The 27,776-nt window shown below is 36.8% G+C and overlaps 1 protein-coding gene across 3 annotated transcripts; it reads left to right on the top strand.

The window, feature by feature from the left end:
* Nucleotides 1-527: 527 nt before the first annotated feature.
* Nucleotides 528-26,983, top strand: BACH1 (BTB domain and CNC homolog 1). Of its 3 annotated transcripts, none has more exons than XM_070942623.1 (5): nucleotides 528-704; nucleotides 13,890-14,187; nucleotides 19,584-20,963; nucleotides 22,214-22,420; nucleotides 24,202-26,983. In XM_070942623.1, the coding sequence occupies exons 2-5, from the start codon at nucleotides 13,948-13,950 to the stop codon at nucleotides 24,661-24,663; spliced, it is 2,289 nt and encodes a 762-aa protein (XP_070798724.1). In that variant the 5' UTR covers nucleotides 528-704; nucleotides 13,890-13,947; the 3' UTR covers nucleotides 24,664-26,983. The 3 variants fall into 3 exon arrangements, with proteins under 3 accessions (XP_070798724.1, XP_070798725.1, XP_070798726.1); XM_070942624.1 differs by having other exon boundaries at nucleotides 528-1,646; XM_070942625.1 differs by lacking the exon at nucleotides 528-704 and adding an exon at nucleotides 2,921-2,994.
* Nucleotides 26,984-27,776: the final 793 nt, after the last annotated feature.

The raw sequence follows: 27,776 nt of genomic DNA, 5'->3' as shown, positions 1-27,776 counted from the left end.
CGGAACCAACTTCCCTCTTGATCTGCTGCCATCATATAGATTGTCTTCAGGTTCCTGAAATCTGAACAAGTCTCGTCCCCGCTCTGCAGTGTTTGGGAAGTCAAGCTAAAATACAATTGTAATGCCCTTTGGCAGTACTTGAAATATTGAAAAGCACATCAGCGCAGAGCATAAAACGTGGGGGGTGGGGGAAGGTACAATATTGCTGCCATAGCTTCGGAATACGTCTACCGAGAAGAAAGCTCTTTCATTGATTCTCTTGCATTGACTGACAGTAGCCAGGAGTTTTGTGTTTTCCGCAGAGGGGAAAGGCAGTTAAAGCACTCAACAACCCCAACCGACGTTTACGCAGAACTGGCCGGGCAACCCCGCCCATTCAGAAAAAAAGTCTAGAGATCTCAAACACGCCCAGAAGGCCAACGGGGGCGGGGGGGGGGCGGGGGAGGACTCAGGGGAGGACGCGGGAAGCAAAAACAGGCACATGCGCGCATGCGGGGCACTTTAACGCCAGGGAAAGGAAGGGAGGAAGGAAGGAAGGAAAGAAAGGAAGGGGGGGGGGAATTGAGAATAGTGATGTCAGCTGGAATCGGCGTCCAATCGGCTCAGAGAGGGTGGAGGAGGCTATGATGTTGTCACCTGACTGTAGTCGGTTGACCGAGAGCGTAGCGAAGGCACGGCGGAGCTGTCCGAGGAGGAGTGTTTAGGTAGGAAACGCTCGCTTTGGAGAGCTCGGGCTGGGCCGGAGTGGGGGACGGACAGACGGACGTGGGGTTTTGGCGCGCGGGCAAAACGGGCTCCCTGGATGGCCGAGGGACGGAAGAGAAGGGGAGGAGAGGACCAGTAGAGCGCAGGCGCGCCTGTTATCGGATCGTTACACTGCCTGTCCGTCTGCTTCCCCCCCCACCCCCTTCTCGATTGGCTGGGAAAGGTCGACCCCGCTGCGGCCCGCTGAAGAATGGGAAGATTTAGCGGAAGGCGGACCGGCGGCAGGGAAAGGCGGCTTTGGGCAGAGAAGGGATGGTGGCGTCCGAGGTTTTGTGCGCTTGTGGTCTTTCGGATGTCTGCTGGGGGCAAACTGTAGGACTGTAGGACAGCGCGTTAATTTAAAAAGAGAAAAGAAAAAAAAAGCCCTGAGTGCCAGGATTGAGTTACCGCGCGTAAATTAACTTTGTTACTGTGGAGGGTCTGTCTGTGGGGTATAGCCGTTTTGAGTCCTCTTAACGTAACTGCGGTAGGGATTCACAGGGAGCCCTTTCGGCTGTAAAAGCGGATGCACTGTTTTGTGTGTAGCCTGGGAAAGAAGTAAAACCTGCCACCTTATAACTAGAGGATTGGTGCAGATCGCCGTCTAAACAAGACTTAGGTTTCATATAACTCATTTTAACTAGCTTTGAGGCGAATAGGATCAAAGCAGCTTTGATGGGCATGATCCTAAACACATTAAGTTTCAGTTCCGACAAAAGAATTAGGCTGCTTCCAAGTGAGTGTATTTGCCGTCAACAGAAATTTATTTTTTTTTACACAAAGAGGGAGTAATTTAGGTCTTGCAGTTTTCTTTACAAGTTTGAAAAGAAACGAAATATACCATCATACTAAATGAGCACTGTGCAATGAGACTGGAGCTTGGAGATTTTTCTGAGGAATTGGTATGTAGCAATAACTAATTCAAGAACCTGGGTGCCAATTTGATTAAGCTATGAAGAAAATAGCAAAATGTATCTGTCGTGGGAGAAAATTTGTTTGGTCCAGCTGAAATGTGATTGTTTAAAATGATCTGATGCTATATGATATGAAGATATGATCAGTCGATTTATAAGTAAGTGGGGACTCAGATTAATTTATATGATCACTGAGTCACAAAGCTTCAGTATGCTTTGTAAAAAAATTAGCAGATTCATGCAAAATTTGTCAAGATAAATGTAGGAACCACTTCCTTGCATTTCTCCACTTTTCCATATTACATTTAGCAGTTTCAAAAAAGCATTTAATTCTGACAAACCATATTTTGAATGTTCCCTATCTTTTATTATTACTGAAACAATAACTATAAATATCATTTTGCTTAGCTTGGCAATATGTAAGGAATACTTTGTTATTTACAAAAGAACCCTAAGACAACAAGAGTTTTCTTGAATTGCTACTGACCGTTGATAAATGTGAAGAAAGAGATGATTCAAGATTTAATGTTGGATTAGTATGTCAGCTTGGCTTGTATCATGAATGGCTGATATTGGAGAGCCAATAACTTCTAACTTTTATGAAGTGATTGATCGTACATAACAGACAAAGATCTGGCCAGCAAAATATATTAAATTGATTTGCTGCCTATAGCACAGTGGGACTACTCTAGATATAATATTCCATTATAGTCAGGTGCCCAATATTCCAATTTTTAATGAGTGTATCTGGAGGTGAGTGCTGGAGACATAGTCTGTTGATATACCACCTGTCTTATTAAACTGTCTCCCATCCCAAACTGGACAGCATAATTTGAAAGCAAAGAATGTTTTTTGAGTAATTCAACATAAAAAATAGCAATTCTTTTGTGAATTACCCAGCATTTTATGGACTTTATGACATTTGTCAGTCTCTTCTATTTATTATTCTATCAACTTATATTGCATATCTCATAATTGCACATTTGGATGATGCATGTAGTATGAAAACCAAACAAAAATACAATGGAATAAAACAATGGCAGCCAAGACCAAACCCAGGTCCAGTCATGAAAGCACAAAATACAAATCATAGGGTACACGTAGTGTTTTATTTTCTTCATTGGCTGCATAGAAATAATCTGTATATGTAGGAACATTTTTGTAATTTTTTATCATTATATCTAGGTTTTGAACTTACTAAGATATGCAAAACTACAGCAAGAGAACTAATTAAGATAGTTTACCCAGAAGGCTGTTGGATTTGAATGGCTTCTTGCTGATTATTGGGGATTTACTTGTCATTTATGTTTACCTCTAAAATGGAGAAGTGCCCCAGGTAATTAACAATAATTCATGAGTCCTTTCTTCTACTTGATCTGACCAAATTTGACTGGTGACTGTAAAGTACATGGCCTGACAGTGAACTAAATTAAAAATAGGGTTCATCTACAATCATTTTTTGACATTATATGTGTATTTGACCATTGCTCTCCTTTACTTTTAAAAGTCGGGCGTGGGTGGACTGGCTGAATAAATAGGAATAGTGGTGAGTTCCTCATTGCAACAATTCCTTTCGGCTTCAAAAAAGAGGTAGTAAAATGTTTGATTTTTTTGAACTCCTGACCCCGTTCCTTGCCCCCCAATTTATAGCCAGTCTCCACAAGTCTATATTTGAGAAAATATGCTACAGGGTATGATAACATCTAAGTTTATGTTGAAATCTGACAGGCAGAATTTAATCCTATTGGCTCTACTAGATATTTCAACAGCCTTTAGGACCATAAACTATATTATTCTAAACTACCTGGTTGAGAGAAAATTTATGACACTAATGAACCAGCCTTATTAGAGTATTAATTTCAAAGCTGATTCCAAAGAATCAGTTTCAGTGCAAAATTGTGTTTCAATGGATTCCACATTTTATGCATAAGATTCAACGTGTGCATTAATAGATGGAAGTAGTTACTTGGAATTTAATGGTCCAATATTATCTGTCCCTATATTTATTTTCTATTAGCTTCCAATTCTGTAATTAAACACAAATCACTTGTTGTAATTCAGAATTAACCAGAATTAATGGTGAGAGATTGCATGGAGAAATATAAACTTAAACCTAATGATAAGAAAAGGGGATCTGGTCAACATTGTGGAATAGATTTTCAATTTGGACTGAATGCGGTTATTCCTGCAGAAGAAACAGATTCACAAAGTGAATGTCCTGTACTTCAGGATTCAGTTTGAACCTGTGCATTTTGGAACCGCAAATATTCTTTTGACAGATAGTCCTCGACTTAAAATCACAATTGAGCTCAGGATTTATGTTGCTAAGTACGAAATTTGTTAAGTGACTTTCGCCCCAGTTTACAACTTTTCTTGCCACACTTGTTAAGTGAATCACTGCAATTGTTAAGTTAGTAACACAGTTGTTAAGAGAATCTGGCTTCCCCATTGACTTTGCTTGTCAGAAGTTTGCAAAAGGGGATCACATGACCCAGGGACACTAACTCTCATAGATATCAACCAGTTGCCAAGCGGCTGAATTTTGATCACGTGACCATGGGGATGCTGCAATGGTCATAAGTGTGAAAAACGGTCATAAGTCACTTTTTTCAGTGCCCCTGTAACTTTGAATGGTTATTAAAACAAACTTTTGTAAGTTGAGGACTACCTGTACTGCCACTAAAGGAGAGTACATCACTTTATAAAGCAATCTATTTCACTAGTTGACAGATCTTGTCTTTGGAAAATTATTCCTTAATATCTGATCTGAATCTAGCTCCCTATAGTTAAAATTAATTGATTTTGGTCCTCTGCTCTAGGGTCACAGGGAAGAAGTCTGCTTCTTCCTATGTATGACAGCTTTCTAGATATATGAAACCTACTTTTATGGCTCTCTCAGTAATTTCTTTTGGAGGCTAAACACCTCTTTGATAGTTCTTCATAGGTTACCTTTAGTCTCCACTATTTTGGTAGCTATGAAATTAATTAGTGTAGAGTAAATTTTCGTTCTCAAAACAGGACATGGTATTCCAAATGATGCCTAATAAAATCAGACTGAAATAGGGTAATTAATTCCTATGATATGAACTCTTTTAGTTAATGCATTCTTAAATAACATTTTCCTTTTTAGCATCTGCATCACACAGTAGGTTCATACTTAACTTCTAAACTATTACAATATCCACATCCTTTTCATAAATATGACTGCCAAGCTAGATCTTTCTCCTTTTACACTCGTCCCTGACATTTTTTTTTCTTTCTAAAATGTTACTTTTATTCCTATTAAATGTCACTATTTTAGCCCTGTCAAATTTGTAATTTCTCCAGTTGTCCTCCTTGGGACAATGCTTATTCTTCTCTACTATATTATGGGACCTTACCTGTTTTGTAGGCGTTCTCAAAAATTGCATTTATTCCTTGATCAACTCTGTTTGTCTCCTCTCTTAGGATAGCTGAATTTGTTTAAATTAAATGCTTTTTTCTGTCCTAAATTACTATTCTCTCTTTCCATCAGTGGCCTAGTAACAGCCAGGTAGATCTTAATTTCTTTTTTGAGAGAAGACAAATCTAAAGTAGGAAGTTAAGACATTTGCCTTTTTGCCATTACTCATTATTTACTTTACCCTTTTCTATTCATAATAGACAAGTGATGGTGAACCTTTTAGGGACCGAGTTCCCAAACTCAACCCAAAACCCACTTATTTATCGCAAAGTGCCAACACGGCAATTTAACCTGAATAATAAGGTTTTACTATCAGTGGTAGGAGTCAAATAATTTAACAACCAGTTCTTCCTAATGACTGAGGGTGTGTGGCGGGGGGGGGGTGTCATGTGACTGGCCGTGGACAACTCTACATCACTCGTGGGTGGTGCCTGTATGGGCCAGGCAGGATTGGGGAGGGAATCCAGGGGTCTCCGGTGGGAGTGGGGTGGGAGGAAAGAAAGAAAGATCCAACCTGCATGTGTGTGTGTGTGTGTGTGTGTGTGTGTGTGTGAGAGAGAGAGAGAGAGAGAGAGAGAGAGCACATCGCCGCCAGCCCTGATATAACATTCTGAGATTGGATCAGATATCTCTCTCTCTCACACACACACCCCACACACACATTCACACTCACACTCACACTCACACACATATAGAGGTTAGATCAGATCTCTCTTGCTCTCCCTCCCTCCCTCCCTGCTTTAGGCAGGCTTAGAAAGTCTGCCAGGGCTGGCATGCTGCAGATGCCCCTCGCTCGCCTCTTTGCCTGGCTTCCCTCCTCCGCGGTCTCTTCGGTGCTCGCTCACGGTGCCCTCCCCAGTCTAGCTTGACGCAGGTGGCAGCACAGCTCACATTGCCCTTTCCAAGCCCGCTGTTGGTGAAGCTGGGTGCCGGTAAGGGCTGGCTTTTTGCCTAGCTTTGTCTGGTTGTCGGGGGAGAAAACGGATGAGGGCCTGGGGAGGAAGCCTGCATCAAGCTAGACAGGGAAAGCTGGCTGCAAGAGGAAGAAAAGCTGGGTGAGCTGGATCCAGATGCTTCCCGGGTACCCTTGTCCCAGAAACAGCAACTTTGCACTCTCCCCTCTTTGCTAGGCCCCTTCATCGCACGGGATCCCCCAGCAGCGGGAACAGAGAGGGAGAAGGGGGCATCTGCAGCCGCTAGCATTGAGGGGAGAATGCCACACAGAAACGGCAGCATGCAGGAATGCTGCCGCCTTTTCCCTCTCTGTTCCCCATGCTGGGCGATCCCATGTGAAGAAGGGAGCTAGCAGAGAAGGGGAGAGTGCGAGGTTGCTGTTTCTGGGACGAGAGGACCCGGGAAGGGTCTGGCTCTGGCTCACCTGGCTTCTCTTCCTCTCATGGCCAGCTTTCCCAGTCTAGCTTGATGCAGACTTCCTCCCCAAGCCCCTGTCCATTTTCCTTCTGACAGCTGGACAAAGCTAGGTAAAAAGCCAGCCCTCACTGGTGCCCAGCTTCATTGACAGTGGGCTTGGAAAGAGCAATGTAAGTTGCGCTGTCACCTGTGCCAAGCTAGATTGGGGAAGGAGAGCACGAACGAGCCAGTAGTCCTTCCCTCCAGCCTTCGCCCAAAGCCCCGCGCCGCACCAGGAAACTGAAGTTGGAATTTCTGCCCCTCTCCGACGTGTACCTTGGCAGCAGAACTCTTTCTGCCTCCTTTTCCTGTTTTGTCTGCCGGATCGGCGCAGGGGGATAAACCTAGCTTTGCTGCTCATTGTAGCTAGGAATCTCAAAGCCGAGAATGAAGGTTTGTGTTGTAGCCAGCCTGGGTTCTAGATCAGCCCCCTGAAAACTTCATCTCTCAAGGAGCCCACCTGAACTTTTGCGCGCCACTCGCTGAGGCGAAGGGTGGGATGGAGCTAATAGGTTCCAAGCTAAGTGCCTGGAGTAGCCCAGCTGGCCAGCGGGGAGGCACGGCATCCCAACACCAGCAGTTCTGCAGGAAAAGAAACTGCTTTTTTTTTTTGCCGAGCCGAGATGACGCAGGGTCACATTGTGGCTCAGCGTCATAGTGGGTTTCAGGAGGACGGGATCCTGTCTCCCCATTGTGAAGCGCACGAGTGAAAAAGCTTAATCAAGTCCAACTTCGTGAGATCTTTTTCTTTCGCGAGAAGTTGGAATTGATTGAAACGTGATGGAGAAACGTGATTGGAGCTGGGCTGGGGTGACTGCACACGTGCCCACAGAGAGGGCTCTGCGTGCCACGTTTGGCATGCGTGCCATAGGTTCGCCATCACGGTAATAGACCTTACAACCTCTTGGTCTTTCTTTATCTTCTGACATATCCAATAAAGACTTTCATTGCTTTGGGCATTTGTTACAAGCCTTAGCTTTATTTTTATTTCTAATCAATTGTTAACTACCTTGATAACTACCTTGTCTTCATTTTATATATTGTTCTCATTTCCTATAGATATTCCTTTTTCTTTTCTATATTTACAACTATAATTCTAAACAGAAGGCTGTTTTTTTGAGACCGGCAAAAAAAAAACCCTACCCATTTATGATTGAGGGGTTTTAGCTTATAAATAGATGATGTCTTCCTATGTAATGATTTTAGGCATAGAACTTACGTTCAGGCCTTCAGGGCTTACAATTCTTTAAATTGTATGCCCAATGTGTCCATATTTCATATTTACTGATTAGCAGGAAATGAGGAAAGGCAACCTTATTTTTCTCCTATTAATTTCTGTGTTGTGTTCTGGGATAGGGTTTTTTTTTAAAGTACTCTTTTCTTTCCTGATGAAGTTTCTAATATTCTGCATTTTTCCAATAGGTAAAAACTTTAATATATTTTGAGATAATTTGTAGATATTTTTATGATTGCACATATATCTTTTATTAAAAAGACCTCAAAGTGGTATATATTTTATAAACCATCACTTTTATATACATTGTATTACAACAGTTCAGTGTAATAGATGAGGTTAAGTAACTAGTCCAGTGTTATTCACTGAGTTTTACACTGAAAGTTGAAAGCTGGGTTTCTATGTCAGTCTGACCTCCAGTCACTTAAACAATTGTTACTATCTATATTTGGGAGCCAAGAACAAATTGTATTTTGTCTCTTTTTATATTTCAGAAGCATAGCAGTTTTGCCATTTTAATCTGTGCTATTTCCCCTACTTCTTAATTGCGACATCCTATCTTTCTTTTAAGGGAAACACATTTTTTTCATTTTCTCCTATTTATTTATATTCACAGTAAATCCATAAAGTAGGTTAGGTTGAAAGATTTAGTGAGCATTGTAGCTGAATGTGATTTCCCATACATTAGTAGGACACTTTTAATTCCTCTGTTGCACCATTTTTCTCCTGAATTCAATACCTCTGATCTCTTAAATATGTAGATAGTAATGTCTAATGAGAAATCAGATATTTTAAATCCATTAGTATAGTCTAGGTTTTGCAATATAGATTGCAGTCATGCAGTGACTGTCTTCCAGTAGCAGAAGGAATTTATTAAAAATATGTTTATAACATTTTATATATAAGGAGAAAAATAAGCAAAATATTTTTGATTCCAAATTACTTGTCATATTAACTGACTGCATTTAAATTGTAAGGTGGCACAGTAGCCAAGTCTGTTTTTCTTTTTAGTAAAATGCTGTTTCATGCCGTGTCAGCATAACATAATGAATCAGCAACTCTTAACTACTGCTAGCACTCAACTGGAACATATCTATTTGTCCATAAAAGGGAAGGTGGTTGGAGGTGGGGTTAGATATTCCACAGTCATTTAAGGCTGATGCTTGTTGTTTATCTGAATTTATAAAATGAGCATTTTTTTCTCATTATAAAATTAATATGCTATGTCTATCTGGGATGATAAGTTGTATCACAAAGAAAATATTTTTAATTTAGACTTTAAAAAGCTGCTGAAATAAGTACTTTTTTCTACTAATTTTGTTACTGTTAAGTAAGATTTCATGACCAATAGTTTCTTGGGTTTTACACAGTTTGGCAATGAGAGAACCCCCCCCCCCTCCCTGGCAGCAGTACTAAAAATTCATCAACAGTTAACATCCGTTGACTTTTGGACAAACAGAAGCGTAAAAGGTGAAAAGAATATCAATTGCAGTACTAGTATGATCTGGATATCAAGCTTTTGTAATTAGGTTTATTGAAATGTTAAGTCCTACTTTTCATGAAAGGTAAAAAAACATTGTGGAATATTTATAGAAACCTATGTATTTTTAAATATAATTTGAATAGTTTTTTTTAAACAGAATAGTTTAACAAAAGCTAAGCTTTGCTTAAGCTAAGCTTAACAAAGGCTAAGCTTTGTAAAAAAAAACAAAAGAAAAGAGAACTGCTATATAGAGGTTCACAGGGTGAAACTGCTGATAATTGTTTAATCTTGGCAGAATATCTGTTTAAGGATTTATATTCAAAACTATTTCTGACTTTGTATGATAAGACTGCTGTTTATTTCTTTATTATTTATTTGTGCATTTTCTTCTCTGAATAAATCCATGGGGAGGGTCTAGGTCAGTGATGGCTAACCTTTTTGCCATCATGTGCCAAAAGTGGGGGAGCACGGGGGGGGGGTCATGCGTGTGCATGCCCACACCCATAATTCAATGCGTACATGTGCATGTGACCCCCCCCCCCGCGCTTCCCCTGTTTTCGGCACACGATGGCATGGTGGGTCCGGTAGGCCCGTTTTTCGTCCTTGCGGTCCCACTGGAAGTTGGGAAACAGGCCATTTCTGGCCTCCGGAGGGCCTCCGGGGGGGGTGGGGAAGGCCATTTTCACCCTCCCCAGGCTCCTAGAAAGCCTCTGGAGCCTTGGGAGAGCAAAAAATGGGCCTCCCTCCGGAGGCTGGAAGCAGCCTGTTTCCTGATTTCTGGTGGGCCCAGAAGGCCCAAAAATCAGGTGGCCGGTGTGCACATGCGCTCTGCAGCTGAACTAGAGCAACACTTGTGTGTCCACCGCTATGTCTCCACGTGCCACCTGTGGCATACGTGCCATAGGTTCGCCATCACAGGTCTAGGTGGTTTATGGATACTTTCATTGTGTTTATAATTTCGAATGCTGATACCAAGCAGTCAATCTCTTATTAATTGATTATTTCATTTTAATACTGCATGATTGGGATTTTCTTCTGAACTGAATGATTCATGGTGAATATATGCATAATCTTGCAATGCAACGTGCTTGTTCAAAAAAGAGAGTTAATATTTAAGCTTTCCAGAGGTAGTCAAAATGTACAATACTTATAATCTAATAATAATAATAATATATCATCCTATCAAATTTATATGGCGGGCCACCTCCCAAAGAAGTGACTCTGGCCAGTAGGCAGCATACAACAATGAAGTAAAACAATAAATATAAAGCAGTCGTTATTAAAAATGTAAAAACAATCAAGATATTAAAAAACTAAAGGCACAGAAGGGAGTAAATATTAACTGCAGTGATGGAATCATCTTCTTGTTACTTATCCCATGGGAGCTCCTGATGATCTATCCAGGTCTTGAGGGAATTTCAGAACATTAACAGGGATGGAGTTAGCCTCTCTTTGGGGAAGAATGTTCCATTAGCCAGTGCCATGAAAGACCTGCCTCCTGGAGCCCACCAAGTGTAAGTCCCTAGCCAATGCAATCTATAGCATGCCCTCTCTATCAGATCTAATGGGATGAGCAACAATAATTGAGGAAAGAGTCCCTCAGATAACCTGGTCCCATGCCATGAAGGGCTTTAAAGATGAAAACCAACACTTTGAACAGGAACCAGAAGCAAACTGGGAGCCAGTGCATCTTACACAGCAGAGGTATGGCATGTGCTGTTTTGGAGGTACACATACCTGTCCTACAGCTGCAATCTGCAATTGTTGAAGCTGCCAGATACTCCTAAAGGACAGACCCATGTAGACCCATGTGCTTTACAATAGTCCTATCTGGAGATGATTATGACATAAACGATTGTGAATAGAGCATCTCAAACTAAGAACGGGTGCAAGTGGCACACAGAGGAAGCTGTTAAAGGCCCTCCTAACCATAAGTACCACCTGCTCTTTGAGCAAGAGTTGTGAGTTAACCTTCAGAAGTGCCAGATTGTACATTAGTTTCACAAGTCTCATCCTACTCTTGTCAGGGGTCATCCAAAGTTTATTCTGTGTTTGGATTTTTTCTTAACCTCAGTAATGATAACTGCAAGATCTCATATTTTTCTGGATTCTTCTTAGCCTTGTCTTTCATTTTTTATTTTCTGTAACTTAGTAACAGTATAAAAATACAGAATACATCAAATCACTTTAGAATATGTGGTCTAGCAAAGCATTCAAGATTGTTTCTCTTTCGCATCTAAGAGACTTTGAATATTCAGTTTAAAGTAGGATGCGGGGCAGGTTCTATATTTTGCATTACAGTTATCTTTAATAATAGTGGCAATGAATGATAGGATTTGGAGTACAATGTCATATGGAGGAATATAAGGTCCATCTGAGGATAAGCATGAAAGTTGCAGTGCTCTAAGTTGTGGCTGCATTGCAATAGAACAACATTAAAAACATTGAATTTGTTCTGTTTTATCAGAACAAACCATGAAACGCTTCAGAGATTCTGGGCAGTGAAATTCCGATCTAACTTGTTTTTAATCTTAGTGTTATGGTTATAAATCCATACTACTGATACCAGCTAGTGATATTGCAGAAAAATTGTTGAAAGGTCAGCTAACCAGAAAAGCACTCAGTCGCATCCTAGGCAACACTGATAGAATAGAGAACTCTAGTCTCCGACATGGAACCTAATTAAATTAATGTATATTTTTATACCACCGAATGAGACAGAATCACAGTGGTTTACACTATATTATATTCTTGTTCTTCATTTGTTCAAATGTTTAAAAACCAAGCCTGTGTTCAGATGATTGTCACCTCTCAAATGATTTTTCTTTCCATTTCTATAGTATATCTAGGATTTCTTTTGATGTTTATAAAGGAATTGCTACGCTGGCTGGGAAAAGAAATCCATGAATGAATAGCATGGATAGTGAAATAGCATGCAACCTGCTCCCACTGGGGGCCAAGTTATTAAAAGCTTGCCAACATGACCAGTGTCCTTTCCATATGTACTGGGCCCAGCTAAACTAACACAAATTGTATTTTCAGACTTTTAAATGCATCCCTAAACTCAGCATCAACAAGAAGCAAATGCATATCCCACATGCCAAATTTCTCATCAAACCAACCATTTCAGTATAAAGTATTTGCAAGTAGCCATACAGTATAATAATCACTAAGTCAAGAGTAAGAGAATAAATTTGTTTTCTTTTGAAGCTTATTTATCCATATATTTAAGAGAGGTCATTCTGCTGCCCTTCCCCCCCCCTTTTTTTCCCTTGACAAACCAGTTTGTAACATTGCATTGTAGTTCCACTTGCCCAATTTGTTCTGCATCAACAACATTTATTTATCTAGGATGATTCAGAAGGAAAAAGTGGTTCAACTTGCCTATAAATTGAAATATGTCTTTATAATTCATGTGATGAAAAGGCAAATGCAATTTTTTCTTGATGGGAAAAACACTAGTGTTATTCCATAATTATGTTTGAAAGAACAGGAAAGAAAATGATTGGGTATGGCTTTTATATATCTTCACTAGAAAATAGAGCAAAATTGCTCTTCATGTATCTGGCATTTAGATAGCTTATTGACAGATTTGTGCCTCACTGATCTTCATTTAGATTTAGAGAGTTCTATCAAGTGGTACATTTCCTGATTAGCTTCTGCAATTCTGTCTGGCAATATCTGTTTATGATGAATAGATGGAAGAAAATACACTGAGAAGTGAAACAGTCTTTCATATTTAGTTCTATTTCAATATGATTTTACATCAGCAGAATTTTCTAGCCAAAATGGCTAATGCTTTGTGGGAATTGATAAGTCTGTGCAGTGTAAATGCAGCATTATTGATAGAATTGATAGAAACAGGCAATTGTTATTGTAACAATTTATAAGTCAGAACCTCATTTGTACAATGTAACTTAAATGAAACAACAGTAAGCCACTTTAATGTATTCTCATCCAATATTACTCAGTTCTGCTAATTCTGGTTACCACTTCAGAATTGTGTATAAAATATTGTATCTGTTCGTATCTAAGTGAGTGTAATCTATAGGATAGCAATAAGTACAAGCATGTTACCCTTATTGCTACACAACTAACTTTATGCAGAGGGTGAAAACAGGAACAGCGGATAGTATTAAATTTAAATAATAGGGTTGCAAACAAAGGTTTATGAAAATTGATCAGACTTTGGATATGTTTAAAAAACAAGCCTTTGTTCGGATGGATTTAAAAATATAAAACACGCTCTACAGTTATAACATAGATTTTATTTTTTTAAAAAAAATGAATAGATTAACGTTATGAGGAAAGCACACCACATAATTAAATATAAAACGTCGAAGCAGAATAATAAAAAGTGCACTAAAATAAATAAAAGGACACAATCTGATTAGGTACAAACAGGCAGCAAGATTAAAACTGTTCCAACTTAAAAATGTTAACATTAGCAAATTCCTACAATCCAAGGAAAGAAAAAATATTTTTTGAAATAGTGATAATAATAAGAATGAGTGGTTTCTCCAGGCTGTGTGTTCAGAGTGGAAATGGTATGCTTTGACTTGGGTGATATTAAACTTTTGTGAAGTGGCATTCACCATCACTTTGTCACACACTTTGTTGGCTTAAATATATTTAACATTTTGTAAATTTTATTTATTTCAGATGTGAAGAGACTAAGCATGTTTTCCTTTGAGACCTTAATCAACGTTTGTTGTACAGAATGCCTTTAAGTGAAAGGAACAGTGTTGTTTTTGCGTATGAATCTTCAGTACACAGTACCAATGTTCTCCTTAGTCTTGATGAACAGAGAAAGGAAGATCTTTTTTGTGATGTTACTATTTTAGTAGAAGACCAGAGATTTCGAGCCCATCGTTCAGTGCTTGCAGCCTGCAGTGTCTATTTTCGTTCAAGAATTGTGGGTCAGTTAGAATCAGATCTTGTAATAATTTTACCTGAAGAGGTAAGTACACTTACTTGTACTTATATAATCTTACTTTGTTATACATTTAAAGTTACTCAGAATAATATGCATATTATTAATAACTCAATCCACAAATTGTGCCTGAAATGTATAGGCAAATACTATTTCCAGCAAAACATTATAAATGTTCCTTTGAAGCTAGACACTATTCCCCATCCAACACAGAATTAAGGAAAAGAATTAATATTGCAGATCGTAATTATTCATAAAATGTAAATAGATGCCCCACATACCTAATCTCTCAGCAAACCAACCATTTCAGTATAAAGTCTTTGCAAATAATATAATAATCACTGAAGCAAGACCAAAAGAAGAAATTTGTTTTCTTTTTAAGGTTATTAGTTTGTATATTTAAGAGAGATCATTCTGCTTCCCCCCCCTTTTTTTCCCTTGACAAAACCAGTTTGTAATATTGTGTTGCAGTTCCATTTGTACAATTTGTTTTGCACCAAATGCCTGTTTTTTTATATTAAATAATATGAAAGTTTCTCAGGCAAGTTCCACCAGAGCTAAGCAAGCACTTGTGTTTTCCAAATCAGGATCAAAATAGGTGGGAGATACAGTTTGTTCTTCCTCAAAGCAATTCGTTTCCAATTTTAATTCCTTCCTTGCCTTAGCTTTCTTTCACCAACCAGTTTTGTTTTAGTTTTTTCTCTTGTAATTGAATAATTTGTAAACAAAAGAGTTTTAGGTGAAAAGGAAAACCACAAGTGTACCTCAGGAATGAAGAGAAACTAAAGGAAAAGAATTAAAATTATTCTTTGCCTTCCAGATAAACTTTTCTAAAGTCTTCTTGCCCTTTGATTTAAATAACACAGGAGTGCACTGAGAAGGAAGAATTTGGAACAAATACTTTTCAAAATGGAAGGCATTAGCTGTTACTTAATTTCAGAAGAAACATAGTACTATGAAAAATGGAAAACATGGATCTATTTGAGAAAAGCAATTTGGTAGATGAAAAAGGGGAAGCAACAGGAACATTAAAAAGATGCTGAAACTTACTGGGTTTATTTAGGATTGAGTCCAGTGGTATAGAATTTTGAAGTGAAACAGTTCCAGTATTTTGTGGCCTGAAAAGAAACCATAATGGATTACTAGTATTCAGCATATTGTGTGTGTGTGTGTTTCTTCCTCTCTCCCACCTCTTACACACATACACATTGTATATACAATTCTTAAAGCATTGTAGATAAATAAAACAGTTGCAGTTTTAAAAAATGAGGTATTGTAATAAATGACTAAGTGCTAAAACATCACCAGCAATAAATATTTGTCTTATTAAAAGGCTGTTTGGCAGCAGCCTAAATAAAAAAAAAAATTTTCCAAACATAATTTTCAGTTTTCTTTAGTAAGATTTTTTTTCTAATGCATGAGATAAAGATACAGGAATTCTAGCAACTATTTACAATTAAGAAAAAAAAATCCCTGTGTATATTAGAGCTGAGATTTATTTATTAAATTTCTATGCCGCCAATCTTGCCAAGAAGCAACTTTAGGTAACTTATAACCAAGTAAAAACAAGATAAAATATTAAAATAATATTAGTGTTAAAAATTTACTAAAAGTCAGGAAAGATGGGAAAGAAAGGAGGAAGAAGATATACAGGGAGTAGAGATAGACTATTTCAGTACATTATCTCACCTCCATTATGACACTCCCCCATTGGGGTCCCAGGCCAATTGACAGAGCAAAGGTTTCGGAAGGCCAAATGAGTGGGTGTGGATATCACATGGGAAGCGGGGGGCTAAGGTATGATTTGGTTTCCAAAGCCTTCCAGTTAAATATGGAAGGGAAATGTGCATTCAGTTGTTAGGTAACTGTTCAATCTCTTATTTGTTGTATAGTATCAGCACTAGCAGCTTTCATATCAAATAATTGGGTGGTTTTTAGTATTTTTTGGATTGCTGTTTGTCAAACATATAACCAATTCAATACACATTATTTTATTGCGGTGCATTTCCATGCACCTGACATGAAATGTGATAAATAAAGGTACAAAATATTATATAAATCTTCAGAGCACAATTTAGCCTGCTTTTTGATAAGTTATAGCCTTTTTTTGTAACTCATTACTAAACTGCAATTACATACCAGTAGAAGGATGATAAATATGACATTGAATCCTTGAAAAAAGCAATAATTCAAAGGTAAAGTCTTTGCTTTCAGAAGACCCTATATACTATAGCTGTTTAGGTACCAACATTTCTTATTTAAAGGATTGGGGCAACAAGATTACTTTCAATCATGAAAACTTACATTCTTAGCCCAACCTATCTCACAGGTTGTGCTTGGGAAAACTTTGGAGTGCCATGTATGAATCTATTTGTCTGAAATATAGTCATAATTGTGTGGATGTACTGTGCCATATGAGCCACTATTCTCAATCACATAAGGCTTTTACGGATGTTCAATGTTTAGAAAGGTAATGAGTAAACTACTTTCTTTTCTCTTAGTCAAATATTTGGAATGACTTTTTTTTTCTTAATAAAAAAATGGATGTGGACTATTGGTGTTAATGCTTGAATATTTCTGTTTCACTTATAATTTTTCTTTGGAAAGAAAAAGTTGTTTTAATGTGTAATTGTGTAGCCTCTGTGACAGCTCTTAGTAGATTTTAAAGGACTGGATTAAATAGCAAACCCTAATTTTGAATAAATATTTTGTATGGAGTTTTCCTCAGTATGAACTTAAAATAAACTTGATACTTTAGGTCAGGCTTTCTAGACTACATGTAGTCCTCCACTTACAACTGTTCATTTAGTGACCATTCAAAGTCACAACTGCACTGAAAAAGTGACTTACAATTGGTCCTTGCACTTACAACTGTTGCAATCATTGATCAGAATTTGGGCACTGGGCAACCAGCATGTATTCACAACAGTTGCAGTGTCCTAGGATCATGTGATTGCCATTTGCAACCTTCCCAGCTGGCTTCTGACAAGCAAATTCAATGAGGGAAGCCAGATTTGCTTAACAATGTGATTCACTTAACAATGGTAATTTGCTTAACAAGTGTGGCAAAAGAGATAATAAAATCAGGCGTGACTCACTTAACAACTGCCTTGCTTAGCAACAGAAGTTCTGGTCCCAATTATGTTCGTAGGTGGAGGACTACCTGTATTTAAAAGGTGTTCTGTCCCCGTACCACGCACACACCCAACCAGCCAGCTGAGGGTTAAATAAACTCTTCAAACACACAACGTCAGTGATAAGGAACTTGGCAGCAACTCTGTGGCTGCCTGCCAAAAGCTTTTACTCCGATAACACAGACAAAAATACACACAGTTTGAATAGTCCAGTTTGTAATTAAATCCACGACAAATAGGTGTTGTGTCCGAAGGTGCAAGTGCCTCGCCAGAGATTAGCTTTGTCCGTCACAGAGTCCGAATGGCCACCACACTCCCTTTTATAGCCTGTGGGGTGTGGTCCAGTGACTCAGCTTAATCTCTGGCATGCCTCCTTTTCTGCTGCTCACGCTTGTCTCTCCGACGCTGGCGTGGGTCCAACCACAATGTTTCTTCGTCACTATCTGACGGCTCGGAAACACCTGGCTCCTGGCCAATCTCTTCTCCTTCGGGAGACACCTGAGGCATTGCCAGAGAGGAGGGTCCTGGAGACGGAGGCCTGGCCGTCTCCTCTCCTTCATGTTCGGAGCCTTCTTCCTCCGATAAGATAGGCTCGGAGGACAGAGCCACAACAAAAGGTTTGGCCCAAAGTTTCCATTTTAATCTTGTTTTGCATATCCATGACTGGTATTTTGGAATTCATATATAATCCAAAATATATAGGCTCCGGTCACAGGTTTATTTTGGGTTTCTATTGTGCAATTTATCTATTTGAAAGACAGTTAATTTGTATTTTGTATTTATAGAATCTTTTCCAAATAAAAGTTTCTCAGCTCTCCTCCATATGTTGTGGAGGAACCTAGTGAGGAAACAAACTTGAAATGTCATTTGAATGTTTATTCTACATTGGCTTTAGAAAGACGTTCGAATATTTTTTTTTTTGCAAACTATTCTAAAGAGCCTTGAAATAAGTGCAGTGATCATTTTTAGTAGAAGTAGCTTGTTTTATGTGTATGTTTATTTATTAGAGTTTATTATATAACGTACAAATAGAAACAAAGATAATAAGGAAGAAAAAAGAATGGAGAAGGAGGTGCAAGATAGGAGGGGAAAAAAGCAGTGCCTTCCAATTGTTTTCAGTACAGTAAAATACAAAGTACAGTTACAATCTTAAATTTGTACTATATATACTATATACTTTGTACTATAAATATATAGTAAATACCAGCCATTTCTATAACAACAAACTAATCATCAAAACCCAAAATCAAAGTTTCCTTTTTTTTCCTGTTTCCATCATAAGGTCCAGAAGTGATTTCCAAGTAGAAACAAAACTAGGATACATTCTTTTCTTCAATTAACACAATTAATTTTCTAATCTCTTCCACCCTTATCAGTTTTTCCATCCATTCTTCCATGGTAGAAAGTGATAAAACCCTCCATTTTTGCATATATACAATTCTCGCTGCGCTCAATATGTATATTAACAAAGTTGTACTTTTTTTCAACCTAAAAGAAACACTTCTGGTTTCAATTTTATACATGTTTTAAAAATCTTCTGAATTAAAATATAAATCTGTCCAGAATGTTTTTTGCTTTGTCACAAGTCCACCAAAGATGACATTCTTTACAATTAAACTATGTAACAAACATTTGAAATAGCTTTGCATGTCTTTGACAGTTTCTCAGCAATTAGGTATCGCTTCATTTTTATAAAAGTTTTCTTTTAGATTATAATTCAATGTAAATTACAGTCTAATTGACATATTTTCCTATTGTTTATACATTATATTATAACCAAAAATTTTAGCTATGGAATCATACAATGTTTTTAACATACTCATTTTCCAGGTCAGAGTAGAAGAATCTGTAATTGGAATAATAAAAAAAAAGTATCATTTGTTTTTTCGTAAGATTTGGTCTCTGATTACTTTCTTGGATTTCTCCATATTAATATTGGCCAGAAATTAGGTCAGTTCTGCAATATGAAAGAGGATTTTTAGCTATACTTAAGCTTATAGAAAACAGACCAAGAAAGACCAAACCTATCCTTATTTCTGGACAAATTAATATTATTGTATTGTATTGTATTGTATTGTATTGTATTGTATTGTATTGTATTGTATTGTATTGTATTTATTATATTGTATTATATTATATTATATTATATTATATTATATTATATTATATTATATTATATTATATTATGTTATTATATTATTATTTGTTCCATTTTTTAATATGTACAAATACATAATCTTTTATCATTTTCATAATAAATATGCATATGTCTTTTCTTCAACTGAACAGGTTACACTGAAAGGATTTGAACCTTTACTTCAATTCGCTTATACTTCCAAACTTATTTTAGATAAGGACAATGTGGCTGAAGTTTGCAAATGTGCTGAGTTCTTGGGAATACATGACATCGAAGAATCTTGTTTTCAGTTCCTTAAATTCAAGTTTCTGGATCATAAATCAGGACAGCAGGAATACCGAAAACCAAAATGTTGTAAACCAAGTTGTCAGAAACAATACAGTAAAATGGAAAGCGTTGATGCTAGAGATTTAGAAATTGATGAGGAGGATGAAATCATGCAAAATGAATGTGGCAAAAATTCTCAGCTGAAGGCATACAGTACTGAACAAAATTCAGCAGTGTCCCAACTGCAAGATAGTTCTAATCGAATCCATGACCCTGTATCAGAAAAGGATAAGTTTTTTAAAGTAGAGTCCCTCTGCCCCAAATACAGGAAATTTAAAAAAGCTTTGGAGACTGATAAAATCCCTTTTTTAGAAGCCAGTCCTCCTAGTATTAATGAAATTCAGGTAACATCTGGTACTACTATTCATCAGGCTGAATCAAATATTACTGGTGCTATACAAAAAACTCTTGAATGTACAGTTGTGCATTCAGATGCAAAATGTGAAGATACTCAGGTAGCAATGGAAGAAAATGGAAACGAAGATTTCACGAATGAAATGGCCCCTCCAGTTAAGAGTGCTGAATGTTTAGCAGAAAAGACAGATTCTCACTTTGTCCACCATAATTCTTCTGTGGCTACTCATGGACTTTATTCTGCTTCTTTCTTAAACGCATATGATCAATACTGCAATTTAACTTTAAATGGTATGCAGAGCAATGCAGTGGTTGAAAAAAATGCCATTGCTGTGGGAGCCGAAAATTGCAAACCAATAAGTGAAAACACTGTTGAGGACCCAACTCCAAAATCTAATTTGTACGAGCAGGGAAATGTGAACAGTACATCACCTAGCCATCGAAGCAGTGTGGAGAGAGAGATAGCAGAACAGTTAGCAAAAGGATTTTGGAGTGATGTTTACAACACAGATACAGCATATCAAATAAACTTGTCTCCTGCATTGCCAAAAGAATTTTCAGAACAAAGCTGTTCAGAAAAGAAAACTGAATGTCCTTGGTTAGGAATCAGAATCACTGACAGTCCAGAGAATGGCCCTCCAAGAACTTTTACAACATTGAGCTCTGTCACTTGTCCCTTCATCAGTAATCTCAGTACTGAAGGCACTACTGAAGTTAATAGTGGAGACTGTATTCCAGAACAACAACCTGAGCAGTGTCCTTATTCGTGTGTGATAAATTTGGAAGAGGATTCTGAAACGGATACAGAGGGCGACAGTGAATCTTTTTCTGCAAGAGAACAGGAATGTGAGGTGAGGCTGCACAGTCTTTCTTTTTCTTTGTTAAAAATTGTGCTGTTGAAATGTATTCAAACTGAAAAGAAGATGTCCCTGAAATTTTGGTAACCAACACAGTGGAAATTGAAAAAACACTATGAAAAAAGAGATTGGAGATTTAAAAAAAAAATCCATTCTTATTTAAGCTGGGTTTTCACTACATGCTGGTTTTGCGGGGTGTAACATTGCTATGACACAAACTATCCAATGGAATAAAATTTCTGTTTTTCAATATTTTTTGTACGTTATATTGATGTACATATTTGTCAGTTTGAATACATATTTGTCAGTTTGAATATTAAAATATGCATTTGTTGTCTTACCAGAATCTTTCTACATAGCTACATATTCAGCTTTCATATTACCCTTGCATGATTTTTCAATTTTATGTTCTTCATTCAATCATTCTTTTAAGAATATGAATACAGTCTACCCTCCTCATTTGTATACCTTTTATTTATGATTATAAACTGGAGCAACTGGTCTTATGTTTGTGGTGGCTGTGTTCTAAGGACTTTGCAAAGGTATGTATAAATAGAGGCAGGCACATTTTTTCACCAGCAACAACAACATTTCCAGTTTTGGCTTCCAAGGTCAGGGAACAATTCAATATGATCGTTCTAATCAGCAAGACTTAATTATTTATCTGTGGCAGGGAGATGGATTTTGACAAATCAAACATTTAAGGTAAAAGTTCCCCCGCACATGTGTGCTAGTTATTTACAGCTCTAGGGGCGGTGCTCATCTTCGTTTTTTAAGCCAAAGAGCCAGTGCTATCCAAAGACATCTCTGTGATCATGTGGCTGGCATGACTTGATGCTGAAGGCGCATGGAATGCTGTTACCTTCCCACCAAAGTGGTCCCTATTTTTCTACTTGCATTTTTTACGTGCTTTCGAACTGCTAAGTTGGCAGAAGCTGGGACAAGTAACGGGAGCTCACTCCGTTACGTGGCACTAGGGATTCGAACCACTGAACTGCTGACCTTCTGATCTTCAAGCTCAGCATCTTAGTACATTTTAAAATGTACTAGTGGGTTAATTACCTGTAACGGAATTGGATTTTTTTTAAAGAAAAAACTATTATTGTGTTATAGAATGTTTAGTGGTATGACTTTGGAAAAATGTTTTGAGAGATGAGTCTGATTGCAAAAGAATAGGGTTTCAGGGTTTCAGATTTGAATGCTTTTAAGTTGTGAAACTTGAATCAAATATCTATATCTTCCAGGTAAAGCTGCCATTTAATCCACAGAAGATCATTTCACTCTCTAGAAATGATTTCCAGTCATTTCTGAAAATGCACAAATTGACTCCAGAAGAGCTAGATTGTATCCATGATATTAGAAGACGAAGTAAAAATAGAATTGCAGCACAGCGTTGTCGTAAACGAAAGCTAGACTGTATACAAAACCTTGAAACAGAAATAGAAAAATTGGTATGTATGGATAGTTTTGTTCAATTAAGATATGTTTGTTATATGTGATGTATGTTCTGACATAGTTCTCTGAATTTGCCAATTTGTTTGTTTCCCTTGCATTTCTATTCACTGTATTTGTACTGTTTTTATATTGGGAACCATCCATAGTGGGCCTGGAATTAGTAGCTGCCAAAGTGAAATGAATAAATAAATTCATTTAAAAATTCAAATAAATCCTTGATTCTGTGTAAATTGACTATATATGTGGTTATCTTTAATTATGGTAATAAACATTTTGATTCTTCCTTCCCCTCTCTCAAGCTATTGGAAAATATTGAATATATTTTGCTTACTTGGCACTAACACTGTATCTGCACTGATTTCATTTATTGTCGCTGATTGAAATGAAATAGTTTACTTTCCTGCCAGCGTTTTTATTATTTTCACTTGCACAAGATTTTTCAAAAAGTTTCTTGACTTGTAACTCATTTATTGACAAAAATCTGGAAAAAAACTATTGGCCTGAGAGAGCAGTTTCTCTAGATAATATGTCTAACTTTATTTTTCTTTTGTTGAGGTATATAAATTCTCTCTTTTACTAATATTTTGAAGAAATTGCAAGATTTTCTGGGAAAACAATTTGGCCTACATAACTTTTATATTCAGTTATGGACCTGATTCCATGGGGCTGACAGCAAAGTGACAGCTGTTAAATAAAGAGGTGCTGGTGATACTTGCTACATTATATAATCCCCATATCAAAGTTAAAATATTGACTGTTCAAAAAAGGAAAATCGTTAACGTTTCATTTGCTTTTGTTCTTAATAGAAAGCTTCATCACACTTTAGAATAATATACTAAATATCATGTAAACAAGTAATAATGCCTTTGCTCCATATTATGACATTGGCTTTTCAATATAAAAATGTCAGTAAGTAGCTTTTTAGTGATCATATTTCTATCAGAATATAGATATATTTTTATTTGATTGGTTGCTAAGCATATGCTTTCTAGAATTGCTTCAGAAATTTTCATATAAGCCCTGATCCATGTAGTCCAATACTACTGACATGACTGACAGCAACTATCTTGGGTGCTTGTATATTTTTTATACATAACAATGCTCAATGTTGATGACCAATGAACTGTTTGGTTTATACTGCCTTGTATTTACTTAGGGTTCCTTTTCTATGGTTTAATTGTGTTAATACTATATATTCTTATTGTACAGTTAAGTGAGATTAATACTGTGCTTGAAAAGGAATTGGTATGTACAAGAAGTCCTTGATTTGCAACAGTTCATTTGGTGACTCTTCAAAGTTACAACAGCACTGAAAAAAGTGACTTATGACCATTTTTCATACTTACAACCTTTGCAGCCATCCACATGATCATGTGATCAAAATTCAGATGCTCGGCAACTGGTTCATACTTATGACCATTGCTGTTTCTCAAGGTCATGTGATCACTTTTTGCAACCCTTTGACAAGCAAAATCAATGGGGAAGCCAGATTCACTTAACAACCATATTACCAACTTATCAATTACAGTGATTCACTTAACAACTATGGCAGGAAGCGTCGTAAAATGGGGTAAAATTCACCAAAGAAATGTCTCATTTAACAACATAAATTTTTGGCTCAATTGTGGTCGTGAGTTGAGGACTACCTGTACTCCAAGCAATCTTTATTATCACTGGTTTCAAATCCAAAACAAACTAAAATATAATTCTGCCTTAGTGGAAACTTGCCCACTCAATATTTCAGTACCAAACTCAGAACTTCTTTGTTTTCTTGCAGCAAAATGAAAAAGAGAACTTATTGAAGGAAAAAGATCACATTTTGTTCACACTGGCTGAGACAAAACAGAATCTAACAGGACTTTGCCAGCAAGTATTCAAGGAAGCAGCGCTGAGTCATGAGCAAATCCAGATTCTTGCAAAATACTCGGCCTCTGAATGTCCACTTTCATTTTTGGTTCCTGAGAAGGAACAAGCAGCACCTTCTGATATTTCATCTACAGTACCATTGTGTGTTGAATTATCTGCCGGTCTTTCTGTTATATCATCTAATGATCAGCATTCTAGCTATCAACATATGAAAGGAGGCTATGATGCGGGATATGATCAAGCACAAGAATTATGTCCAGTTCCTATAAGAATATCAGAGAAAACACTGTGCTTGGAACAGTGTGTGCAGAGTGGTAGTGGTATCACAGATTTTTGTCAACAAATGACTGATAAATGCACTACAGATGAATAATCCTTTTTAAAATTCAGCCTAGCATGATTGAGGCCTGAGTCGTCAAGTAAGAAGGTAGAACTGCAGCTGCATTAATTTTGCATTTCATATCCATCAACCTCAAGCAAACCTAAACATAATTATGGGCTTTTCTCTAATGTAAAAATTATGCAATATACTTAGTGTAAAAGAAAGAAATCCACACAGTTTTGTTACTCCAGATATCCAGTGCCATGGAAGGCAGTAATTTGTTTCATCCAGTACTTTACATTTATTGATAATTCCAGTCTAGGTGTGTTAAGAATTTGATAATAAAACAAAGCACTTCAAGAATCTAAATCTTTGAGAATGTTAGTTCACTATGCTACAGATGTGCTTACTCTTGACAGCTTGCTGTCCTTCCATGATCTCCAGATAAAAATATTTATAATAGACTATGTTAATTTGTGCTTCCTACTTAAAGTTTGATGTGGTTTTCATAAGGATAAATGAAATGATCACATATTCTGGAAGGATTTTAACTTTTATTATTAATTGTGGGACCAAGTTGGGCATGTTGGGAAAATCCTCTTTTAAATAAATTACTTTTATGGGTAAAGCTAATTGTAGCTGTTCAAATTCAGTATCTTACAGTTCAGTTATAAAAACAAGCCACTTTAAAGCTTCAATAATTTTAACTACTAAAATAAGCAATTAGAACATTTTACTGTAGCCAATGCTGCATTGTATTAATTACAGAAAGTCTGTATAAATTCTGTAATACTATAGTGCTCTTAATAATAGAAGCTTTATCTACTGAACCTCAAATACTTTTTCTGGTTTACAAAATTTAAAAGCCAATGGAATTCTTTGTTTCCTACCTCAGAACATATAAGTTTTTGTAACTGTGTTTGGAACACAATCATCTTTCTGTGACAACTTTTTGCCTAGCATATTTACTATTTGAGTACCCTGCAATCTTCTCTGGTATGCTCAGATATTGGTTAAGTTTAGCAACCAATTTAGCCTCTAGAAAAGTAAGTTTGTATTTCTAATATATAGTGTCAATCTACATAGTAAATATTTGGCCAAATACACCATCCAAGCAGTGCTACTAACAACCAGCATGTATTAACAGAAAACTACACTACCTCATAGAGTGATTTCAAGATCATTCAAAGCTGCAGTGATGTTCACAAATACTTGTCACAAACTAGCATTAAGAATTGCAACGCTTACAGACTTTTAACTTCATTGTGGAAGTTTCCTCTAAATATGCATGAATTCTTTTGCATGTATTCATTTCTCTTTTGATCATATAGGGAATGAGTCCTTAAAAGCCTTTAGCTGGCATTATAGGTGTTGTGTGCATTTAATGAAACTCTTGCTCTTGAAGAGTACAAATGTGTTTCTTTTCTGAGAATCACGTTTTGATTCTTTAGGTCCACCTCATTCTTTTTTTTCTTTCTTTCTTTTTGTTTGACAAATCAGTTAACAGTGCCAAATCTGTTGGGTATACAATATAAAAAACTGCTCTGGAGAAATAACTTAAGCCTATTTTGAAACAATTGATATAGTTGTTTCTAAAAAACTATTCGCTGTAAATTCTAAATTATATGTTTATATAACTGGGTTGGCTAATTTTGTGACTGAATTAACACAGTCTGGTGGTTGGGGCTTCTGTCCCTCAAAAATTTATTGATAAGGTATATGAAAGAATGGATCACTGACTAGGAAAGCAATGAAAATAACCTTTATTGCATCTTGATTAAAAACTTCAATGCTTGTGAATGGGACTCCCAGGTTTAATTCCTATTTTTACAGGAATTGTCAAGTCTAAGTTCTACTATCTAATTTTGGGGTGGGAGAATCTGAGGTAGCTTAACACCTAAATAGCTATCTCTAGGAGATTGTGTCAAGTTTTTGCTTTGCATGCATACATTGAAAAACTGAATCATCAACTTGAAATATATCAGTTACAATATACAGTATAAGAAACTCAGGTAAAATTTGAGAATTCAGTTCTGACTTTGAACAATATTTGCATCAAGGCATGCTAAAATAGTTTTAAATATTTTGGGCAGAATGTTAGAAATTCAAACGTAAAAGCATAAAGATTGTATAAAAACAACCCTTAATTCCAGTTGATTTTTTTTAACTTTTCATAGTCCAGTGTTTTTAATGCAATAAAACTATCCTTTCTGATATCTTCATTTTTATATAAATTTGGCATTGTAAAATTGATGCATACCAACTGATTCATACTATTAAAGCAGAACTCTGGAAATGACATTATTTATACATTTATATAATATATTAAAGAAACAAATATTGACTTTGAATAAAACTCTTTAAAAGGTTACTTTCATATTTTGCATTTATCATTTTTTAAAATAAATGTGTCTATTATTGTACTATTGGGTATTTTAATGGTTAATTTGAAGTTAAATTTTTAACTACACAACACGTATAAATATGTAGGTGCATGCACAAATCTAAGCATGCTTATTTCATACATTTCCTCCGCTGTTCTCTTTGGGGGTTATAAGAGATTTGGACACACTTTTCATGAAACAATAATTCTTTAAATCATCTCAATTTGAGCAGATCATCATGAATTGCTTATTCCATATTTAAGAGCAATGTGAGATATAAAAGAACTGTTTCATGTTGATTTATTACAAGCCTCAATTCTGAGTCTGACTTGTTTAACAATTGGAAATATCTGGAGAAGAAATGAAAAACCATTATTCATTTCGTTCATGCAATGTGGAATTGTGTTAGCTGAACAAGTAGCTAGAAGCAATTGTAATTTCACTTTGTCAACCTCTATTCTTTGGGGGAAAATGCTGTTTAGAAGTTTTGACCAAGCTATTTCATAATCTGATTTTTATATTATACTGTAAAACTCTTGTTAAGATGGTTCAGAACTGGTTAGTTATTCCGTTATTCCGACCTTATATTTCTTCTTTTTTCGCCCAGCTGAAAGGTGCGGCAGAGCGGATTGCTGCACCTCAGCTGGGCAGATTCGCAATGCGCTTGCGCAAAGCACGTGACTTGAGGCGATCACGCGTGAAGCATGCGCACAAAGAGAACCGGTAGTAAAGCCGGTTAGAACCCACCCCTGCTTCTATCCTGCTGAGGTCGGTAAAATG

The sequence above is a fragment of the Pituophis catenifer genome, unplaced genomic scaffold, assembly GCF_029215685.1.
Source record: "Pituophis catenifer annectens isolate HBS135680 unplaced genomic scaffold, rPitCat1.0.hap2 SCAF_4, whole genome shotgun sequence".
In the NCBI taxonomy this organism is placed as follows: Eukaryota; Metazoa; Chordata; class Lepidosauria; order Squamata; family Colubridae; genus Pituophis; species Pituophis catenifer.
Note: the sequence above shows the minus strand (reverse complement) of the source record. Positions and strands in the feature narration are given on the sequence as shown.